General features: G+C 35.0%; 1 protein-coding gene across 1 annotated transcript in view; it reads right to left on the bottom strand.

Moving 5' to 3' along the window:
* Positions 1-21,601, bottom strand: part of NCAPG (non-SMC condensin I complex subunit G) — a 51,363-nt gene that overhangs the window by 12,369 nt on the left and 17,393 nt on the right. The window contains exons 13-14 of the mRNA XM_032400091.1: positions 19,495-19,614; positions 12,829-13,056 (exon numbers count right to left, since the gene is read on the bottom strand). Coding sequence (XP_032255982.1) covers positions 12,829-13,056; positions 19,495-19,614 — 348 coding nt within the window. The remainder of the gene's footprint in view (positions 1-12,828; positions 13,057-19,494; positions 19,615-21,601) is intronic.

Genomic DNA, 21,601 nt, shown 5'->3' with positions numbered 1-21,601 from the left:
AAATTAAGTATACCTAAAAATCAGTCAAGGAATTCACAAAAGGAAAAGAAATAAAGTATAACACCGTGTATCTAAAATGTGGGGAGAGAGGAGTATAAATTTAGTACTTTGAAAATGGTTCAAACTTAAGCAACCATCAACTTAATATAAACTGCCATATCCATATATAGCAGGTTATATGTAAACCTGGTGGTAACCATAAATCAAATATCGGTAACAGATAAGCAAAAAGTAGAGAAAGGAATCCATGCATATCACTAAAGAAAGCCAGTAAACCGTGAATGAAGAGACCAAGAAAGGAACAGAGAAGAACTACAAAAACAACCACAAAACAAGTAAAAGAAGAGCCGTAAGTACATACCTATCAATAATTACTTTGAATGTAAATGGACTAAATGTTCCAATCAAAAGACATATAGTGACAGAATGGATTTAAAAAAAAAAAATGCTGCCTACAAGAGACTCTTTTCAGATCTAAAGACATATGCAAATTGAAAGTGAGGGATAGAAAAACATTTATCTGCAAATGGAAGTGAAAAGAAAGCTGGGCTAGAAACAGTTATATCAGACAAAACAGACTTTAAAACAAAGTCTGCAACTAGAGACAAAGGACAATACATAATCAAAAGGTAACAACAACAAAAAAGGAAGTAATCGATAGCAATATAATTATAGTAGGGGACTTCAATACCCCACTTACAGAAATGGATACATCATCCAAACAGAAAATAAACAAGGAAATAATGACTTTCAGTGATGCATTAAACAAGATGGATCTAATAGATATATATTCAGAACATTCCATCCCAAAAGAGCAGAATATACATTGTTTTCAAGTGCACATGGAACATTCTCAAGAAAAGATCACGTTAGCCAACAAAACAAATCTCAACAAAAGGACTGAAATCATACCATGCATCTTTTCCAACCAAAATGCTATGAAACTAGAAATCAACCACAAGAAAAAAATCTAGAAAGAAGACAAATATATGGAGGTTAAATAATATGCTACTAAACAATTAAGGAGGCAACCAAGAAATCAAACAAATCAAAAAGTAAAATGGAGAGACATGAAAAGGAAAAAAATCTTTGGGAATGCACCAAAAGCTATTCTGAGAGGGAAGTTTATCACAATACAGACCTACCTCAAGAAGGAAGAAAAATCTCAAACAACCTAAACTTACACATAATGGAGCTAGAAAAAGAAGAACAAACAAAATCCAAAACCAGTAGAAGAAAGAAAATAACAAAAATTAGAGAAAAAATAAATGAAATAAAAACTAATAAAACTGATAAATGAAGCCAGGACCAGGAGCTTGTTATTTGAAAAGACCAACAAAACTGACAAACTCTAGCAAGATTCATCAAAAAAAAAAAGAAAAAGAAAAAAAGGAGGACTCAAACAAAATCAGAATGAAAGAAGAAAAATAACAAGCAAATCACAGAAATACTAAAGATGATAAGCAAATATTATGAAACATTATATGCCAACAAACTGAACAACCAAGAAGAAACGGATAAATTCCTAGAAATATGTAACCTCCCCAAACTGAATCAGGAATAAATAGAAAATATGAATGGTTCAATTACAAGCAATGAAATTGAGTCAATAATAAAAAAAATTCCCAAAAAACGAAAGTTCAGGGCCACTTGCCGCTAGGCCCTACAAGTGAATTTTACCAAACATTTAAAGATAAGTTATTACCTATTTTTCTCAAACTATTCCAAAAAATAGAAGAGGAAGGAAAGTTTCCAAATTCATTCTATGAAGCCAGCATCACCCTGATACCAAAACCACATAAAGACACTACAAAATAATATATTATAGCTAATGAACATAGATACAAAATTCCTCAACAAAATATTAGCAAATGGAAACAGTACATTAAAATTTTTTTTACTTTTAAAAATTAAAAAAAAAAATCATTCACCATGATCAAGTGGGATTTATTCCTGGGTTGCAAGGGTGGCTCAATATTTGCAAATCAACATGATACATCAAATCAATAAGACAAAGGCTAATGTTCTATTGATCTACTGATCATTTCAATAGATGTAGAAAAAGCATATGACAAGTACAACCATCCATTTATAATAAAAACCCTCAACAAAGTATGTTTAGAGGGAACATACCTCAACATACTAAAGGCCATAAATGAAAAACCCACAGCTAACATCATACTCAGTGGTTAAAAAAAAGACAAAAAAACAAAAAAAACAGAGCTTTTCCCCTAAGATCAGGAACAAGACAAAGATATCCACTCTCACTTTTACTCAACATAGTTCTGGAAGTCCTAGCCATAGCAATCAGACAACAAAAAGAAATAAAAGGCATCTAAATCAGTAAGGGAGAAGTAAAATTCACTATTTACAGATGAAATGATATCCTATAGAGAAAACCCTAAAGACTCCACCAAAACACTACTAGAACCGATAAATGAATTCAGGAAGGTCAGATTCAAAATCAATATACAGCAATTGTTTGCATTCCTATATACACAAATAATGAAGTAACAGAAAGAGAAATTAAGAAAACAATCCCATTTACAATTGCACCAAAAAGAATAAAATACCTAGGAATAAATGTAACCAAGAAGGTGAAAGACCTGTACTGTGAAAACTATAAAACAGTGATAAAAGAAACTGAAGATGACACAAACAAATGGAAAGAGATTCCATGTTCATGAATTGGGAGAACAATATTGTTAAAATGTCCATAGTACCCAAAGCAATCTACATATTTAATGCAATCCCTATCAAAATACCAATAGCATTTTTCACAAAACTAGAGCAAATAACCCTAAAATATGTATGGAACCACAAAAGACCCCAAAAAACTAGAGTAATCTTGAAAAAGTAGAACAAAACTGGAGGTTTCACAACTCCAGATTTCAAGATATACTACAAAGCTGTAGTAATTAAAATAGTAAGGCACTAGCACAAAAAATAGATACAAACATCAAAAGAACAAAATAGAGAGCCCAGAAATAAACACACAATTATATGGTCAATTAATCTTCAAGAAAGGAGGCAAAAACACACAAATGGGAAAAAGACAAGTCTCTTCAACAAGTGGAAAACTAAACAGCTACATGCAAAACAATGAAACTGGACAATTTTCTTACACCATACACAAAAATAAACTCAAAATGCTAATGCTAAATGAAAATCTAAATGTGAGACCTGAAACCATAAATACCCTAGAAGAGAACACAGGCAGTAATTTCTTTGATATCAGCAGCAGCAACACTTTCCTAGATATGTCTCCTGAGAAAAGGGAAACAAAAGCAAAAATAAACAAACTACTGGTATTACATCAAAACAGAAAGCTACTGCACAGCAAAGGAAATAATCAACAAAACTAAAAGATAACCTACTGAATGGGAGAAGATATTTGCAAATGACATATCTGATAAAGAATTAGTATCAAAAATATATAAAGAACTCATACAACTCAACACCAAAAAATAATCCAATTAAAAAATGGGCAGAAGAAAAAAAAAAAAAAAAATGGGCAGAAGACATGAACAGACATTTCTCCAAAGAAGACATACAGATGGCCAACAGACACATGAAAAGATGCTCAACATCACTTATCATCAGGGAAATGCAAATCAAAACCTCAATGATATTAACTCACACCTGTAAGAATGGCTAAAATCAAAAACACAAGACACAACAAGTTTGGCAAGGATGTGGAGAAAAGGAACCCTCATGTGCTGTTGGTGGGAATGCAAGTATGAAGGTGCCTCAAAAAATTAAAAATAGAATTATCATATGATCCAGTAATTCCACTACTGGGTATTTACCCAAAGAATATAAAAACATCAATTCCAAAAAGATATATACACATATTTACTGCACTAGTATTTACAATAGCCAAAATATGGAAACCATGCACGTGTCCATCAGTAGATGAATGGATAAAATATATATATATACACACATACATACAATGGAATATTACTCAACCAAAAATAAAAAATAGAGAATGAAATCTTGCCATCTGCAAGAACATGGATGGATCAAGAAGGTATAATGGTAAATGAAATAAGTCAATCAGTGGGGTGCCTGGGTAGCTCAGTGGGTTAAGTGTCCAACTCTTGATCTTGGCTCAGGTCTTGATCTCACAGTCATGAGTTTGAGCCCCGCATTAAAAAAAAGGAAAAAGAGGGGCGCCTGGGTGGCTCAGTTGGTTAAGCGACTGCCTTCGGCTCAGGTCATGATCCTGGAGTCCCAGGATCGAGTCCCGCATCGGGCTCCCTGCTCGGCAGGGAGTCTGCTTCTCCCTCTGACCCTCCTCCCTCTCATGCTCTCTGTCTCTCATTCTCTCTCTCTCAAATAAATAAATAAAATCTTTAGAAAAAAAAAAAATATTAAAAAAAAAAAGGAAAAAGAAAAAAGTCAATCAGAGAAAGACAAACACCATATGATTTCATTCATATGTGAAATTTAAGAAACAAAACAAACGAACAATGAAAAATGACACACCAATAAACAGACGCTTAAATAAAGAGAACAAACTCGTGATTACCAGAGGAAAGGGGGGAGGGGTGGGGTGGATGAAATAGGTGAAAGGAACTGAAAGTACACTTATCATAATGAGCACTGAGTAAAGCACAGAACTGTTGAATCATTATACTGTACACCTGAAACTAATATAACAGTGTACATTAATTACACTGGAATTAAAAAAACAAAAAACAAAACAAAACAAAAAAAAACACCTCAATAACCTAACTTTATACTTTAAGGAACTTAAAAAAAAAAAAACTAAACCTAAAGAAGGAAGGAGAAAGAAAATATTAAAGATTAGAGAAGAGAAACAAAACAGAGAGAGAAAAAGAGAAAAATCAATGAAACCAAAAGTTGGTTCTTTGAAAATATGAACACAATTGACAAACCTTCAGCTAGAGTGACAAAGATAAAAGAAAGAAGATGCAAACAACTAAAATCAGAACTGAAAACAGGAACATTACAACTGACCTTACAGTAATAAAAAGAATTGTAAAATACTATAAACTGATCACCAAAAATTAAGTAACTTAGATAAAATGGACATTTCCTAGAAAGACAAATTACCAAAACTGATTCAGTAAAAAAAAAAAAAAATCCAAATAGACCTCTAATTATACTCCAATTGAATAAGTAATCAGAAACCTCCCCAAGAGAAAAGTCCGACCCCAGATGGCTTTACTGGTAAATTCTCACCAAGTAATAAAAGAAGAATTCACAGCAATCTTCTCAAAGTCTTCCAATAAACAGAAGAGGAACAAACAATTCCTAACTCAGTATATGAAGTCAGTATTACCCCGATACCAAAGGCAGACAAAGACAGTGCAAGACAACAACAGCCCAATTTCCCTTATGAATACAGACATAAAAATCTTCAACAAAATGGTACCAAATCAAATCCAACAACATATTAAAAAGATTATACACCATATACACCATAACCAAGTAGAACTTATCCCAAGAATGCAAGGGTGGTTCAACAGAAGAAAATCAAGCAAAGTAACGTACATCAATAAAACAAATGAACAAAAACCCATATGAGCATCTCACTGATGTAGAAAAAGCATTTGAAAAATTAAACACGCTTTCATGACAAAAGCAAAACAAAGCCAAAACAATGAAAAAAACCCAGACAAGAATTGAAGGAAACTTTCTCAAGGTGATAAGGTCATTTATAAAGAACCTACATCACACTAAATAGTTAAAGACTGAAAAATTTTCCCTTAAGATTAGAGACGAAACAACATTGCTGCCTCAACAATGTACTGAAAGTTCCAGTTAGAGCAATTAGGCAGGAAAAAGAAAATAAAATAGAAAAAGAAATAAAACACAAATTGTAAAGTAAGAATTGAAACAATGTCTCTTCACAGATGACACGATTCTATATAGAGAAAATCCCAAAGAATTCACACACACACAAATTACAAGAGTTAATAAGTGAATGCAGCAAAGTTGAATACCAAATCAAATAAACACACAGAAAACCCAATTAAGTTTCTATACAAAATCAGTGAACCAACCACCCAAAAAGGAAATTAACAATTCTATTTACAATAGCATCCAAATATATAACAATAAATTTAACCAAGAAAATCAAAGATTTATAACCTGACAACTACAAAAACACTTTTGAAAGAAATGAAAGATGACCTAAATAAATGGAAAGGCATCCAAGTTTATGGATTGGAAGACTTAACATTATTAAGACGGCAATACTATCCAGTGTGATCTACATGTCCAAATGCAACCCCTATCAAAATTCTAATGGACTTTTTTGCAGAAATGGAAAAACCAATCCTCCAATTCACGAAGAATTGCAAAGGACCCCAAGTAGCCAAACAATACTGAGAATAAAGAACAAAGTTGGAGAACTCAACTCCCCAATTTCAAAACTTATTATGAAGTTACACAAATTAAAATGGTCTGGTACTGGATTGACACAGATAATGTAATATTGAGAGTCCAGAAATAAACTCACACAAGTAGGGTCAGTTGATTCTCAACAAAAGTGCCAAAACAATTCAGTGGGAAAAAAATCGTATCTTCAATTAATGGTGCTAAGACAAACTGGATGTCCACAAGCAAAACAATGAAGTTGGAACTCTACCTCACACCATGTAGAAATATTATCTGAAAATTCATCAAAAGCCTAAATATAAAAAGCTAAAAATAAAACTCTTAGAAGAAAACACAGAGACAAATCTCCATAACTTGGATTGGCAATATATTCTTAGAACACCAAAAGATGCACAAGCAATAAAAGGGTAAAAAACACAACTTAGTCTTTATCAAAATTACAAATGTTTTATATTATCTAAGGACATTCTTAAGAAAAGACAACCTATAGGACAAAATATTTGCATATCACATACTTGATAAGGATCTACTACTCAGAATATATGAAGAACTCCAAAAGGGACAACCCAATATTTGAAAAGACATTTCTCCAAATAAGACATACAAATAGTCAACAAGCACATAAAGATACTCATCAGTAGTCATTAGAGAAATACATTTCAAAACCACTGGAAGTATCTTTTCAATCTACTAAAATGGCTAAAAAATTTTTTAATGGAAAATAACAAGTGTTGATATGAATGTGGGAAAATTGAAGCCCTGGTACAATGTTGTAAAATGTAAAATGGTTTGACTGCTGTGGAAAACAGTTTGACAGTTCCTCAAAGAAGTTAAAGAAATTATCACGTGAAACCGTAAACTCCTAGAAGAAAAGAGGTCTTGGTGATTTTTTGGATTTGACACCAAAAGCAAAGTCAACATCAGCAAAAAATAAGTGGGACTGCATCAAACTGAACAGCTCTGCACAGCAAGGGAACCCATCAACAAAATGAAAAGATAACCTACATATTGCAAAAAAAAATTTGCAAATTATATATTTAATAACAGGTTAATATTCCAAATATATAAGGTACTCATATAACTCAACAGCAAAAAAACCCAAACAATCCAATTAAAATACAAATCAAAACTACAATGAGAAAGCACCTCACACCTGTCAGAATGGCTAAAATCAACAACACAAGAAACAACAGGTGTTGTCAAGGATATGGAGAAAGGGGAACCCTCTTGCACTGTTGGTGGGAATGCAAACTGGTACAGCCACGCTAGAAAACAGTATGGAGGTTCCTCAAAAAGTTAAAAATAGAACTACCTTATAATCCAACAACTGCACTACTCGGAATTTAGCCAAAGAATACAAAAATACTAATTCAAAGGGATACATGCACCCCAATGTTTATGGCAGTATTATCTACAGTAGCCAAATTATAGAAACAATCCAAGTGTCCATCAACTAATGAATGGATAAAAAAGAGGTGGTATATATATACAGTGGAATATCACTCAGCCATCAAAAAGAATGAAATCTTGCCATTTGCAAAGACATGGATGAATCTAGAGAGTATTTGCTAAGTGAAATAAGTCAGAGAAAGACAAATACTATATGATTTCACTCATACATATAATTTAAGAAACAAAACAAATGAGCAAAGGAAAAAAGAGGAGAGGCAAACCAAGAAATACTCTTAACTATACAGAACAAGCTGATGGTTACCAGAAGGGGGATGGGTGGGGGATGGGTTAAATAGATGATGAGGATTAAGGAGTGCACTTGTGATGAGCACCAGGTGTTGTATGGAAATGTGGAATCACTACATTGAACACCTGAAACTACCATTACACTGTATGCTAACTAACTGGAATTTAAATAAAAACTTAAAAAAAAATGAGCAGAGGAATTGAAATGGTATTTTTCCAAAAACATAGAAACAACAACAGGCACACGATAAAGTGCTCAACATCACTAATCATCATGGAAATGCAAATCAAAACCACAATGCATTATCACCTCAACTTGTTTGAATGACTTTCAACAAAAAAACAAGAGCTAAGTATTGGTGAGGATGTGGAGGAAAGGGAAGCCTTGTGCACTGCTGGTGGGAATGTAAACTGGTGCAGCACTGTGGAAAACAATATAGAGGTTCTTCAAAAAATTAAAAACAGGAGTGCCTGAGTGGCTCAGTGTCCGACTTCAGCTCAGGTCCTGAGATCAAACCCCACACCCAGCTCCTCGTTCAGCAGGGAGTCTGCTTGAGATTCTCTCCCATTCCCTCTGTACCTTCCCATGCTCACACAAACACTCTCTCTGTAAAATGAATGGATAAATCCTAAAAAAAAAAAAAAAAAAATTAAAAATAGAATTACCATATGACAGAGCAATCTCACTTCAGGATATATATCCAAAGGAAATGAAAACAGAATCTCAAAAAGATATCTGCACTCCCATGTTCACTGCAGCATTACTTACAATAGCCAAGATATGGAAACAACCTAAATGCCCACTGATGGATGACTGGATGAAGAAGATGTGGTATATATATGAATATATACAACAGAATATATTTGCAGATAAGAAAAGGAAATCCTACCATCAACAACATGGATAGGCCTTCAGGACACTGTGCTAAGTGAAATACCCAGACAAAGATAAATACTGTATGTATCACTTTAAATGTAGAATCTTAAAAAAAAAAGTAAATATAAAAAAATGGTCAAACTCATAGAAATGGAGTAGAAAAGTAGCTGCCAGGACTGGGGGTTGGGAGAAATACAGAAACATTGGTAAAAGGGTACAAACTTTCAGCTACAAGTTCTTAAAAAATAAATAAATAAATACAATTCTGGAGACCTAATGTAAAACACGGTGACCTTAGTTGGTAACACTGTATTGTATAATTGAACTTTGCTATGAGAGTAGAATTTAAATGTTCTCACTAAAACAAGTAAATAAATATGTGAATTGTTGGGATGTGTTAATTAACTAGATTGGGGGTGAATCATTAAAAAAAAAAAAAATTACCATAAATCCCAGTAAGCCTCTCCTAGGTATATACCCCAAAGAACAGAAAATACATGCCCACACATGTTCATAACAGGATTATATACCCAATAGCTAAAAGATGAAAACAGCCCAAATATTTTTCAATGGATGAATGGCTAAGGAAATTGTGATATATACATAAAATGAGTGTTCTGCCATAAGAAGGAATGAAGTACTGATACAAGCTACAATATGAATGAGCCTCGAAAATAAGCTAAGTGCCACAGCGATTATAATTCTCAATGGAGAAAAACTAAGAGCTTTTCCCTTAAGGTCAGGAACACAGCAAGAATGCCCACTCTCACCACTATTGTTCAACACAGTACTAGAAGTCCTAGCTTCAGTAATCAGACAACAAAAAGAAAGAAAAGGCATCCAAATCAGCAAAGAAGTAATCAAACTCTCTTTCTTCACAGATGACATGATACTTTATGGGGAAAACCCAAAAGATTCCAACCCAAAATTGCTAGAACTCATACAGCAATTCAGCAACGTGGCAGGATACAAAATCAATGCACAGAAATCAGTTGCATTTCTATACACTAACAATGAGACAGAAAAAAGAGAAATTAAGGAATCGATCCCATTCACAATCACACCAAAAACCACTAGATACCTAGGAATAAACCTAACCAAAGAAGTAAAGGATCTGTACTCTAGAAACTACAGAACACTTATGAAAGAAATTGAGGAACACACAAAGAGATGGAAAAACATTCCATGCTCAGGGACTGGAAAAATAAACATTGTTAAAATGTCTATGCTGCCCAGAGCAATCTACACATTCAATGCAATCCCTATCAAAAAACCACTGACATTTTTCACAGAGCTGGAACAAACAATCCTAAAATTTCTATGAAATCAGAAAAGACCCTGAATCACCAGGGGAATGTTGAAAAAGAAAACCAAAGCTGGGGGCATCACACTGCCTGACCTCAAGCTCTATTACAAAGCTGTAATCATTAAAGCAGCATGATATGGCATGAAAACAGACACATAAGTCAATTGAATAGAATACAGAGCCCAGAAATGGACCTTCAACTCTATGGTCAACTAATCTTCAACAACGCAGGAAAGAATATCCAATGGAAAAAAGTCTCTTCAAAAAATGCGTGTTGGGAAAACTGGACAGCCACATGCAGAAGAATGAGACTGGACCATTCTCTTACACCATACACAAAGATAAACTCAAAATGGATGAAAGACCTAAATGTGAGACAGGAATCCATCAAAATCCTAGAGGAGAACACAGGCAGCAACCTGTTTGACCTTGGACAAAGCAACTTTTTCCAAGACACATCTCTAAAGGCAAGGGAAAAAGCAAAAATGAACTTTTGGGACTTCATCAAGATAAAAAGCTTCTGCACAGCAAAGGAAACAATCAACAAACCTATGGAATGGTAGAATATATTTGCAAATGATATTACAGATTAAGGGCTGGTATCCAAGATCTACAAAGAACTTCTCAAACTCAACACTCATCCAAAAAAACAAATAATCCGGTCAAGAAATGGGCAGAAAACATGAACAGGCACTTCTCCAAGACATACAAATGGACAACAGACACATGAAAAAATGCTCCACATTACTTGCCATCAGGGAAATACAAAACAAAATCACAATGAGATACCACCTTATACCAGTCAGAATGGCTAAAATTAACAAGACAGAAAACAACAAATGTTGGCAAGGATGTGGAGAAAGGGGAACCCTCTTACACTGTTGGTGGGAATGCAAGCTGGTATAGTCACTCTGGAAACCAGCATGGAGAATCCTCAGGACGTTAAAAATAGAACTACCCTACGACCCAGCAATTTACCCCAAAGATACAGATGTAGTGAAAAGAAGGGGCACCCGCACCCCAATGTTTATAGCAGCAATGTCCACAATAGCCAAACTGTGGAAGGAGCCGAGATGTCCTTCAAGAGATGAATGGATAAAGAAGATGTGGTTCATATATACAATGGAATATTACTCAGCCATCAGAAAGGATGAATATCTATCATTTACATCGACATGGATGGAACTGGAGGGTATTATGCTAAGTAAAATAAGTCAATCAGAGAAACACAATTATCATATGGTTTCACTCATGTGGAACATAAGGTATAATGCAGAAGACAATAGGGGAAGGGAGGGAAAACTGAACGGGAAGAAATCATTGAGAGAGACAAACCATGAGACTCTTGACTACAGGAAACAAATCGAAGGTTGCAGAAAGGGAGGTGGGTGGGGGAATGGGGTAACAGGGTGATAGGAATTAAAGAGTGCATGTGATATGATGAGCACTGGGTGTTATATTCAACTAATGAATCCTGAACATTGTATCAAAACCTAATGATGTACTATACCTTGGCTATTTAAAAAACAAAAAAACAAAAACATGCAAGCATAGTCCCCTCCCCCATGGGACTTACAGATAAAGCAAATAAATAAACAAATATATCCAAAAAGAAAGAAAGAAAAGAAGCTAAGTGAAAGAAAGCAGACATGAGGTCACATACTATATGATTCCATTTATATGAAATATCCAGAAAAGTTAAATCCATAGAGACAAAAGGCATATTGGTGACTATAAGGAACAGGGAGAAGGAGAAATAGGGAGCAACTGCTTAAAGGATACAGTTCTTCCTTTTGGGATAGTGAAAATGTTTTAAAAATTATATAGAGGTGGCAGTTGCATTACATTGTGAAGGTACTAAATGCCAATCAACTGTCGACTTTAAAACTGTTTATATCAATTTCACCTCAATAAAAAAAATACAAAAAATTTTTGATTGTTGGGGCACCTGGGTGGCTCAGTCGTTAAGCGTCTGCCTTCGGCTCAGGTCATGATCCCAGAGTCCTGGGATAGAGCCCAGCATAGGGCTCCCTGCTCCGCAGGAGGCCTGCTTCTCCCTCTCCCACTCCCCCTGCTTGTGTTCCCTCTCTTGCTGTGTCTCTCTCTGTCAAATAAATAAATAAAATCTTAAAAAAAAAATTTTTTTTTTATTGCTTATATATGCTATAAAAATGTAGTTCAGGGGTACCTTAAGGAAAAAAATCTAATTCCATACCCTATCTCAGACCTTCCACCAACCCAATGTAAAATTATTTTAAATTATTTCTTAAGACTCCGGGGAAAAACTTTAAGTCATAAATCATAAAGACATGGGAAAAGATTAAAAAAAAAAAATCCAAAAAAAAACCGGAACCCCCTCTAATAGTCATTTTTGTTTTCACTTCAATTCTCTGCATATACAATCCGACAGTGAGAAACAAGGTATATTAGGAATGAAAGTGGAACTTAATCATATTTAAAAGGCAAAATTTTTAAATGTTGGTCAAATTTAAGCTTCAGCCTAAAAAAAATAAAGAGCACAAACATACACAATAAAAAGAAATTTCATAATAACAAGGCTGTGATTATTTCTTACCTCACTATCTAAGAAATCAGAAAGGAGTTTCAGAACATTCTTGGCTGTAGCAGTCTCTTCTTCAGCTTCTTTGAACTCTTGGTCTCCATCAGTGTTTATTTCTGCATCTTCACTTTGTACGGCTTTGATTTTTTTAGTTTTAAATGGCTCAATACCAAACGTCATCAGTTGGTCAAAGATTGCCTTTAAAGCACTTATTTTTATTGTCACATCATCAATTTGCAAAACCTAAATTGAAACATCCCCCGCCAAAAAAAGTAAATTCAGTAAACTTTTCATTGTCTATGCTGTATAAAATTAACATGTACCTTATTTTCTTAGTCTAATTCCAACAGTCAAGTCCACATGAAACATCATTTTTCAAAAATTAAAATTTGTTTTAACGTTATTATTTTCATTTGTACCATAACACTTAGACTTCTATTTCATTCAGGAAAAGTTCATCTTCAGTACAAAAAAAATTCCTAGAACTAGAATCAGGCTGTAGTATATTATTTGTTCCTTTTATTTGAAAAAGAATGAATATATTGGATATGATTTTTTTTTAAGATCTAGAAAAACTGTTCAATTACATTGTAATTGTTACGGCCATCCATTAAGTAAAAAACATTACATTTTAACCAATAAAAAGCATTCATTAGAATATCAGTACTCTTCCAGGTTAGCAAGCTTTACTAAAGATAAAATTTTCTTTATTAGTTCAATAAATTCAAATTTCATTAAAAGTAAATTCAGTTCTCAATGAACTGGACTCCTTTATAAAAGGAGGTAAACTATAAAATCCAGCAGTTTGTATGAGTCTGTCCTAGGTTAAGAACACTGAATTCCTATATACTAAATTTCAAAGCCATGAAAAAGATAGAGCTGAATATTTCTATTATGAAAAGCTTTATTATATTCTTTAATGCATTTAAATTTTGGACATTGATCCACTACTTGGCTATATGGCTTAGCCTTTAGAATGAATAAAAATCACAAGTTGGTCAAGTTAGTGAATTGAGAAAAATAGCTCAAATCTTTGAAAGAAATTTCAAAATGTTATCTATGATGGTAAGACCTACAAATTTCTCAGAGACAAATGCAATGTAAGGACTATTCTATAAGATTTCTAAACATGCTACTCTTTTAGCAGCAACTTGGTTTTCCTTGTCCTTCTCAGTCCCTTACTGGTTAGCAATAGCTCTCAATACTGTATTTATCTAAGCAAGACTTTAAAATGAAATAATTTCTGGGGCACCTAACTGGCTCAGTCAGTAGAACATGTGACTTGATCCTGAGGTTGTGAGTTTGAGCCCCATGTTGGGCATGAAGCCAAGAAGGAAGGAAGGAAGGATTTCTCTCTCTTACCTTTCTAACAAGTGTGTATACGTGTCTTAAATCAATTTGTATTACTAAGGCTTGATTTAAAAAAGAACTGATTTCTTACTCCCCCAAAAGATAGCTATTTTCCCTTAATTTAAAATCTTCTAATGAGAGCCCAAAAAGTAACTTTATGAACAAATGAATTCATTCAGTGGTTAACTTCTTTTGATCATAAACCCTTTTAAGGACATGAGAAGAGCTTAAAACCCCACTGCAGAATAACATACAAAAAAAAAAGGACAAAATTTTACATATAACTTTTTATTTTTTTTTTATAGATTTATTTATTTGACAGAGGGAGAGAGACAGCGAGAGTGAGAGCACAAGCAGGGGGAGGGGCAGAGGGAGAGAGAGAAGCAGGCTCCCTGCTGAGCAAGGAGCCCGACAAGGGACTTGATCCCAGGATCCTGGGATCAAGGCAGGCGCTTAACTGACTGAGCCACCCAGAAGCCCCTACATATAACTTATTTTACTGCATTTGAACCTGATATTCACAAACATTTTTAATTTACAAAAAAATATCTAGGGGTGCCTGGGTGGCTCAGTCAGTGTCTGACTCTTGATCTCATGGTCATGAGTTTGAGCCCTGCACTGGGCTCACATTGGGCATGGAGCCTACTTTAAAAAAAAAAAAAAAAAAAAAAAAATATATATATATATATATATATATATATATATATATATATGTATAGATATAGATTTTTTTTCAGGCAAATATTAATAGCTAGTCCTCAAAAAAAGTTTAGGGATCTCAGTTGTTTATATTACAAAAGAGGGGGGCAACTTCAATTCTTTAAAACTTTAATTCCATGACAAGGCTGCTTTTCTATTGACTGGTTTGATTTGGAAGAGGGTAAAATTGTGGAATGGTCTTGATAAGAAACATCATTTATCTTTCACACCTGCTTGATTTTGACAATTCCTTTCCACGACGGAGAAGTACAAATATAAAAATAAACAGTATCAAGGCTCCTATACGCTCTGTCAAGTGGAGCATGAGTTAGTATTAAACATATCAGAATGCTCCAGGACACGCTTAAGCATTACAATCATACTATATTTCTTTGGCTGCAATGACCACAGCACTTATTACTGATGTTATGGCCAGCAAAAATTAAAAGGATCAAAATCCACATTTCATCTTCAAAGGCTAAGTGAACTTAATTATCTTTTAGAAAAGTTCTATGGTGTTTCCTTTGCTGCAATACTAGAAATTTTATGTAACTGTCTACCTTTAATCTCCTCAATTAGAGTTCCAACCTGACTACAACTCACAATTTTTCAGCAGCATTCTTAATGGTATATAGAATATCTTAATGAATGTTTTATCCCATTTTTAGAGCCAAAAAAAAAAAAAAGCTACTTAAGCTAGACATAAATGAATTCTTCACTACTGAATGTTCTAATAAGATTTTTCTTCCACTTAAGAGTAATGACCAGAGATCAATCTAGCACTTCAAGACCCATCTTCTAGGAAGCCAGGAAACCCAAGTAGAGAGCTTACTATATATACAGTATTTCTTAGCAAAACCTCTTTGAAAATACAGGATTTTATTCTCTGGGCACCTATATTAAGCCAAAAAATTTCACAATAGTAAACAAGACTTCCTTCTAATTACTAACAGAATCACTGATGCCAACTGACTGAGAAAGAATGACTATAACACATGCAGATTCACTCTACATCTTAGAGCAAAACCAGATGTAGGGCCAAGTACTATAAATGATTCATCTGGACAAAGTACCAAAATTTTTGTTTCTTTGAGAAAGGAACTTTCACATCATTTTTAAAGATAAGACTGACGGTGCCTGGGTGGCTCAGTCGTTACGTGTCTGCCTTCGGCTCAGGTCATGATCCCAGGGTCCTGGGATCAAGTCCCACATTGGGCTCCCTGCTCTGGGGGAAGCCTGCTTCTCCCTCTCCCACTCCCCCTGCTTGTGTTCCTGCTTTCGCTATCTCTCGCTCTGTGTCAAATAAGTAAAATCTTTAAAAAATAATAATAATAATAAAAAAGATAATACTGACATTTCAAGTTTCCAAAAGGATCTAACAATAACAGAAATTTTTCTAAGACAACAGCAGCATAGGATGATAAATATAAACAGAGCATCAACAGGAATTTCATCACTGCACAGTAAATAAATTGATGAGATGCCAAATGCTCCAAAAAAGGAAACTAAAACAAAACCCTGAAATTCCTAATGACTATCTTTTGACGTAAGTATGATTTTAATTTTCTTCCTCTGATACAAGCCACGAGCAGTTTGACCATTTCCAGAACACATGACTTCCCCAAGTTCTAATTGTATGCTTTTTTTCCCTTGGTAATGTGATTGCAAATTAAAGCATGCTCCAAGATAAGGGTTTCATGCTGAGGGAATACTCTACTATTGCTTGAGTTCAGTCTTTTTTTTTTTTTTTTTTAACATTTATTTATTTATTTGAGAGAGAGCGAGCGAGCACGTGCGAACAGGGGGCAAAGCAGTGGGAGAGAGAGAATCTCTAGCAGACTCCCATGGAGCCCAACACTGGCAGATTTCAGGACTCTGAGAGATCATGTCCTGAGCCAAAATAAAGAGTTGGATGCTCAACCAACTGAGCCACCTGGCACCCCAGAGTTCAGTCTTTTAAAATAATCTTTTCATGAAAATGATGATCTGTGTTGTCACGTTATTTTCAAACTGAGCACACAAAGCACTCCCATTTACCGCTGGCAAGCAATTTGCACTAAAATTCCCTGCAGCTTTTTTATACCATTACATTTGGCAATACTAGATGCTACCTGAGTCACATTGTCTTTTCATATGGAGAAGTGGAGGGAGGTATATTTTTGAAGTTAAGCCAGGCCCAAATGTTAAAAGATAGATGTTCAAAGACGTTAAAAAGTCAAATACATTCCATTGGTACACTAGATTTCATCCTTCTTGTCTATTCAGTAGCATTCTAGCAAGTGCCTTCTCTTCCTGTATTATCAATTTTTTCCTTTCAACAGAGCCATTGTCCTTAGTATTTATTACAAACATGGTGTAATCTTCTCCATCTTAAAAAAAATCTAAAACAAAACCAAAAACCTCTTCTTTTTATTCCAAACCCTTCTCTTGCTACCTCCCCATTTCTATTTCTCCTAACAAAAATAAAATCTTGAAAGAGTAGTCTACACTGGCTATCTCCAATTCCTCTCTCATAATTCTCTCTTCAGACCACTCCAATAAAGCTTTGCCCTTCACATAAGCTATTCTCATGAAAGTCACCAAACACTTCCTTATTTGCCCCAAATGGTCAATTATAAATCCTTATCAACCTGTCACCAGCATTGGACAGTCGGGTGATGCTAGCCCCTGTAAAATATCATCTTCATTTGCCTTCTAGGAATGACATCACACTCTCCCCTTACTGTCTACTTCGCCTTAGCCTTTACTGGTTCTCTTTATCTCCCCTTTCCTTGAAATGTGGCCTAAGCCCTAGGGAACTACAAAGTCAAGATCTCTACTCAATCTACACTCATCCCTCACATAACATCCAATCTCTAAGCACTGGATACTATTATAAAGACTTAGAATTAATCTCTCCAACTTGCACTTCCCTCCTATCTCCAAACTCACATACAAATGTCTTATTTGATATATCCACTTGGAACTCAAACTTCAAATTTACCATGCTCAAAATTGAACTCCTTATCTCATCCACCTGCCATACAACCTGTTCCTCTGTTTTCCCTATCACAGGAAAGGGCAAGTTTATCTTTCCAATTATTTGGGCTAAAATTCTTAGCTATCTTCAATTTCTTTCTCTCACATGTTACATCAGATTCATCACCAAATTCTATATTTTTTTTTTTTTTTAAAGATTTTATTTATTTATTTGACAGAGAGAGTCACAGCGAGAGAGGGAACACAAGCAGGGGGAGTGGGAGAGGGAGAAGCAGGCTTCCTGCCGAGCAGGGAGCCCGATGTGGGACTCGATCCCAGGACCCTGGGATCATGACCTGAGCTGAAGGCAGACGCTTAACGACTGAGCCACCCAGGCGCCCCTCATCACCAAATTCTAAAGATGTCATCTTCCAAACTTATATTACCACCCCTTCTCACAACCCCAATAACCACTTGAATACTGGTCCAAATCATCATCTCTTTCCTGGATAATTGCATACCTTCCTTATGAGTATCTCTGCTTCCATACTTGTACCCCTACAGTTAATATTAGGGACCTGCAAACTATGGGTAAGGGGCCAAATCCAGTCTGCTGCCTGTTTTTGCACAGACTTCAAGTTAAGAAGAGTTACACATCTTTAAATGGTTAAAAAAAACAATTTCATTACATGTGAAAATTATCTGAAATTTAAATTTTACTGTCCATAAATAGATTTTTACTAAACTACTATCACACTAATTCATTTACATATTGTCTTGGGTGTCTTCACACTTGCACCGCAGAATAGTACTCGAGACACACCATATGGCCTACAAAGTCAAAAATATTTACTCTCTAGCCGTTTACAAAGAAGGTCTGTCAACCCCTGGTCTACATCAACACTATACCCCAGTCAGATCATAATAATCCTCTACTCAAAATCCTCCAGTTCTTTCCCATTTCATTCACAGTGAAGTCTCTTAAGTCCCTAGAAGATACGGACATCCTGTTGCCTGCAAATCCTTTCTCCTACTATTTTCCTCTTTGCTCAATTTGCCCTAGCCGTAGTTACCCTGCTCCTTGAACATGTGAAACAAAGTCCTACTTCAGGGGCCCTTCCCCTGTTCTTCCCTCTCCTCAGAAACATCTTACCCAGATATCTACATTGTTCATTCTCCCACTTTCCTCTGGTATTGGCTCAAATTCAACTTATTAGTGAGGCCTTTCTCTAAGAAATAGATCCTTCTCCCTATTTCCACTCCTTACTCCTCTTCTTTGCTTTTTTTAATCTGACACGCTATGTATTGTTTATTTTTCATTGTGTTTCCCCTTCTAAAATGTAAGCTTCATTAGGACAGCAACTTTTATCTTGGTTTTTTTCATTATCTATCTTATTATTTTCCAAGCCTAGAATAATGCTGGGCACAGAATATGCTATATGTTTAATTTTTAAAAAATATCTTAAATAATTGACATTTCATCTTTTTTTCTACTTTAACAAGAAAGAAATCTAAAGATAAAAATCATCCAGTCCCTAAAAGTCATCCGTAACAGTCATCATCATTAATAAGCCCTGGAATAAATTAAATTCAGAGCACTCAAATTATCACCACAGATTCTGAGTACTTATTTCAGGAAATACAACCAAGATTTTGTCATAGGATAAATCCTACCTGCAACAGTAATACGAAGTGTTTACTTGCAAAATCCTGATTCTGTAGTCCACAGCATCCCAAGCATAAAACAGCCAGATTTCTTATTACAGGATGAACACTTACTATTCCAGGAAGAATCTAAATTAAATAAATTTAATTAAAATAATTTTGACGAGGACAAGAAATTCATAACAGTATATTAAAAACATGGTGAAATAGATAATTTCTGTATGATATCACAGATCTACTTCTTATCCATATTGTCTAACAATTTTCAGTTAAAAAAAAAAAGGTAGGGGCGCCTGGGTGGCTCAGATGGTTAAGCGTCTGCCTTCGGCTCAGGTCATGATCCCAGGGTGCTGGGATCAAGCCCCACGTCCGGCTCCTGGCTCGGCGGAGAGCCCGCTTCTCCCTCTCCCTCTGCCTCTCCCCCCTGGTTCATGCACTCTCTCTCTATCTCTGTGTCTCAAATGAATAAATAAAAAAGAAAATCTTTAAAAAAAAAAAAAAAAGGTAAATATTAAATTGCTAAAACAGAAGAATGTAGCCAGAGTGAAATACAGTCTGATCACAAGACACCTCCCCTTCCACCTGCTAAAAGTGACTTAATAGCTTCCCAGTGCTCACAGGACAAAGATAAAACTCCCTTACATGACATATATCTCATTGTGTAGTCTCTCTTAGTACTATCTTATATTATGCTACCCCTTGCTCTTTGCTTATACAATGGTCTGATTTTGATGCCTTCCATTCAGTGCTATTCAACAGAAATATGTTAAGTCATAGGTCACTTTAAATTTTCTAGAAAATTTAAAAGAAACATGTGAAGCTAATTTTAGTGTACTTTATTATACCCAATATAACCAAATTATTAACATTACAACATGTAATCAATATTAAAAAAATTGAGATAATCTACATTGTGTTGTTTGTACTAAGTCTTCAAAACCCAATGTATTTTGACCCTTACAGCACATCTCAGTTTGGACTAATTGTTAATAGCCACAGGTTTTGTTTTTTAAAGATTTTATTTATTTATTTGAGAGAAAGAGAGTACACAGAGGGAGAGTGAGAAGCAGACTCCCTGCTGAGCAGAGAGCCCAACATGGGACTCGATCCCAGGACCCTGAGATCATGACCTGAGCCGAAGGCAGACGCTTAACCGACTGAGCCACCCAGGCGCCCCTAGACACAGGTTTTTAATAGACACATGTGGCTGGTTGCAACTGTACTGGAGAGAGCAAATCTAGAATATTCTTCCTTCCCTTTTTCACATACTTAATGTCTATTCAAAAATCAGATCAATGTCATCTTCCCTGAATAGAGCCAATCCCACTATTATAAATTCACATATGACCATATAGCTCTTTTTCATAGCACTTATCAATGGCATAACCTTCTACTTATATTTGATTGATGTCCCTCTCACTTGACCAGAAGATCTACAAGGGCAGTCTACATGTTTTGTATACCATGTACACTCTATCACTGGCATTTAGTATATAGTAGATGTTCAATAAATATTTGTTCAATTAGTAACTTACGGTTTTTACTTAAAAATGGTAACTTCATTAAAATATTATAACTCCTCTAAATACCCTACTCATTTACATCCCTCTAGTTTCTTTCTTTCTTATTTATTTGAGAGAGAGAATGAGAGAGAGAGCATGAGAGGGGGGAGGGTCAGAGGGAGAAGTAGACTCCCTGCTGAGCAGGGAGCCCGACACGGGACTCAATCCCGGGACTCCAGGATCATGACCCAAGCCGAAGGCAGTTGCTTAACCAACTGAGCCACCCAGACACCCCCGTCTAGTTTCTTTTCATCTTTAGACATAAATTGTTTTTGTATACTTAAAATCATTATGATCATTCAATTTTGTGTTCTTTCTTCACTCAAAATTGTGTATCTTTTCCAACAAGTATACAGTCTTCATATTTACTACTTCAATTGTGTCATATACAATAGTTTACCATTCTCTTGCAACAGGACCAGACATAAAGTATGCAAACAGAACTTTAAAAGTACTACTTTTCACTAAAGACATTTGCTTCACTAAGAATAAAGCTAAAATTCTAATGGCTTAGTAAAATCTTCTTTCAATCAGAAGTTCTACATTGTTGTAAA

The sequence above is a fragment of the Phoca vitulina genome, unplaced genomic scaffold (assembly GCF_004348235.1).
Source record: "Phoca vitulina isolate PV1807 unplaced genomic scaffold, GSC_HSeal_1.0 scaffold3, whole genome shotgun sequence".
NCBI classification, from domain to species: Eukaryota; Metazoa; Chordata; class Mammalia; order Carnivora; family Phocidae; genus Phoca; species Phoca vitulina.
Note: the sequence above shows the minus strand (reverse complement) of the source record. Positions and strands in the feature narration are given on the sequence as shown.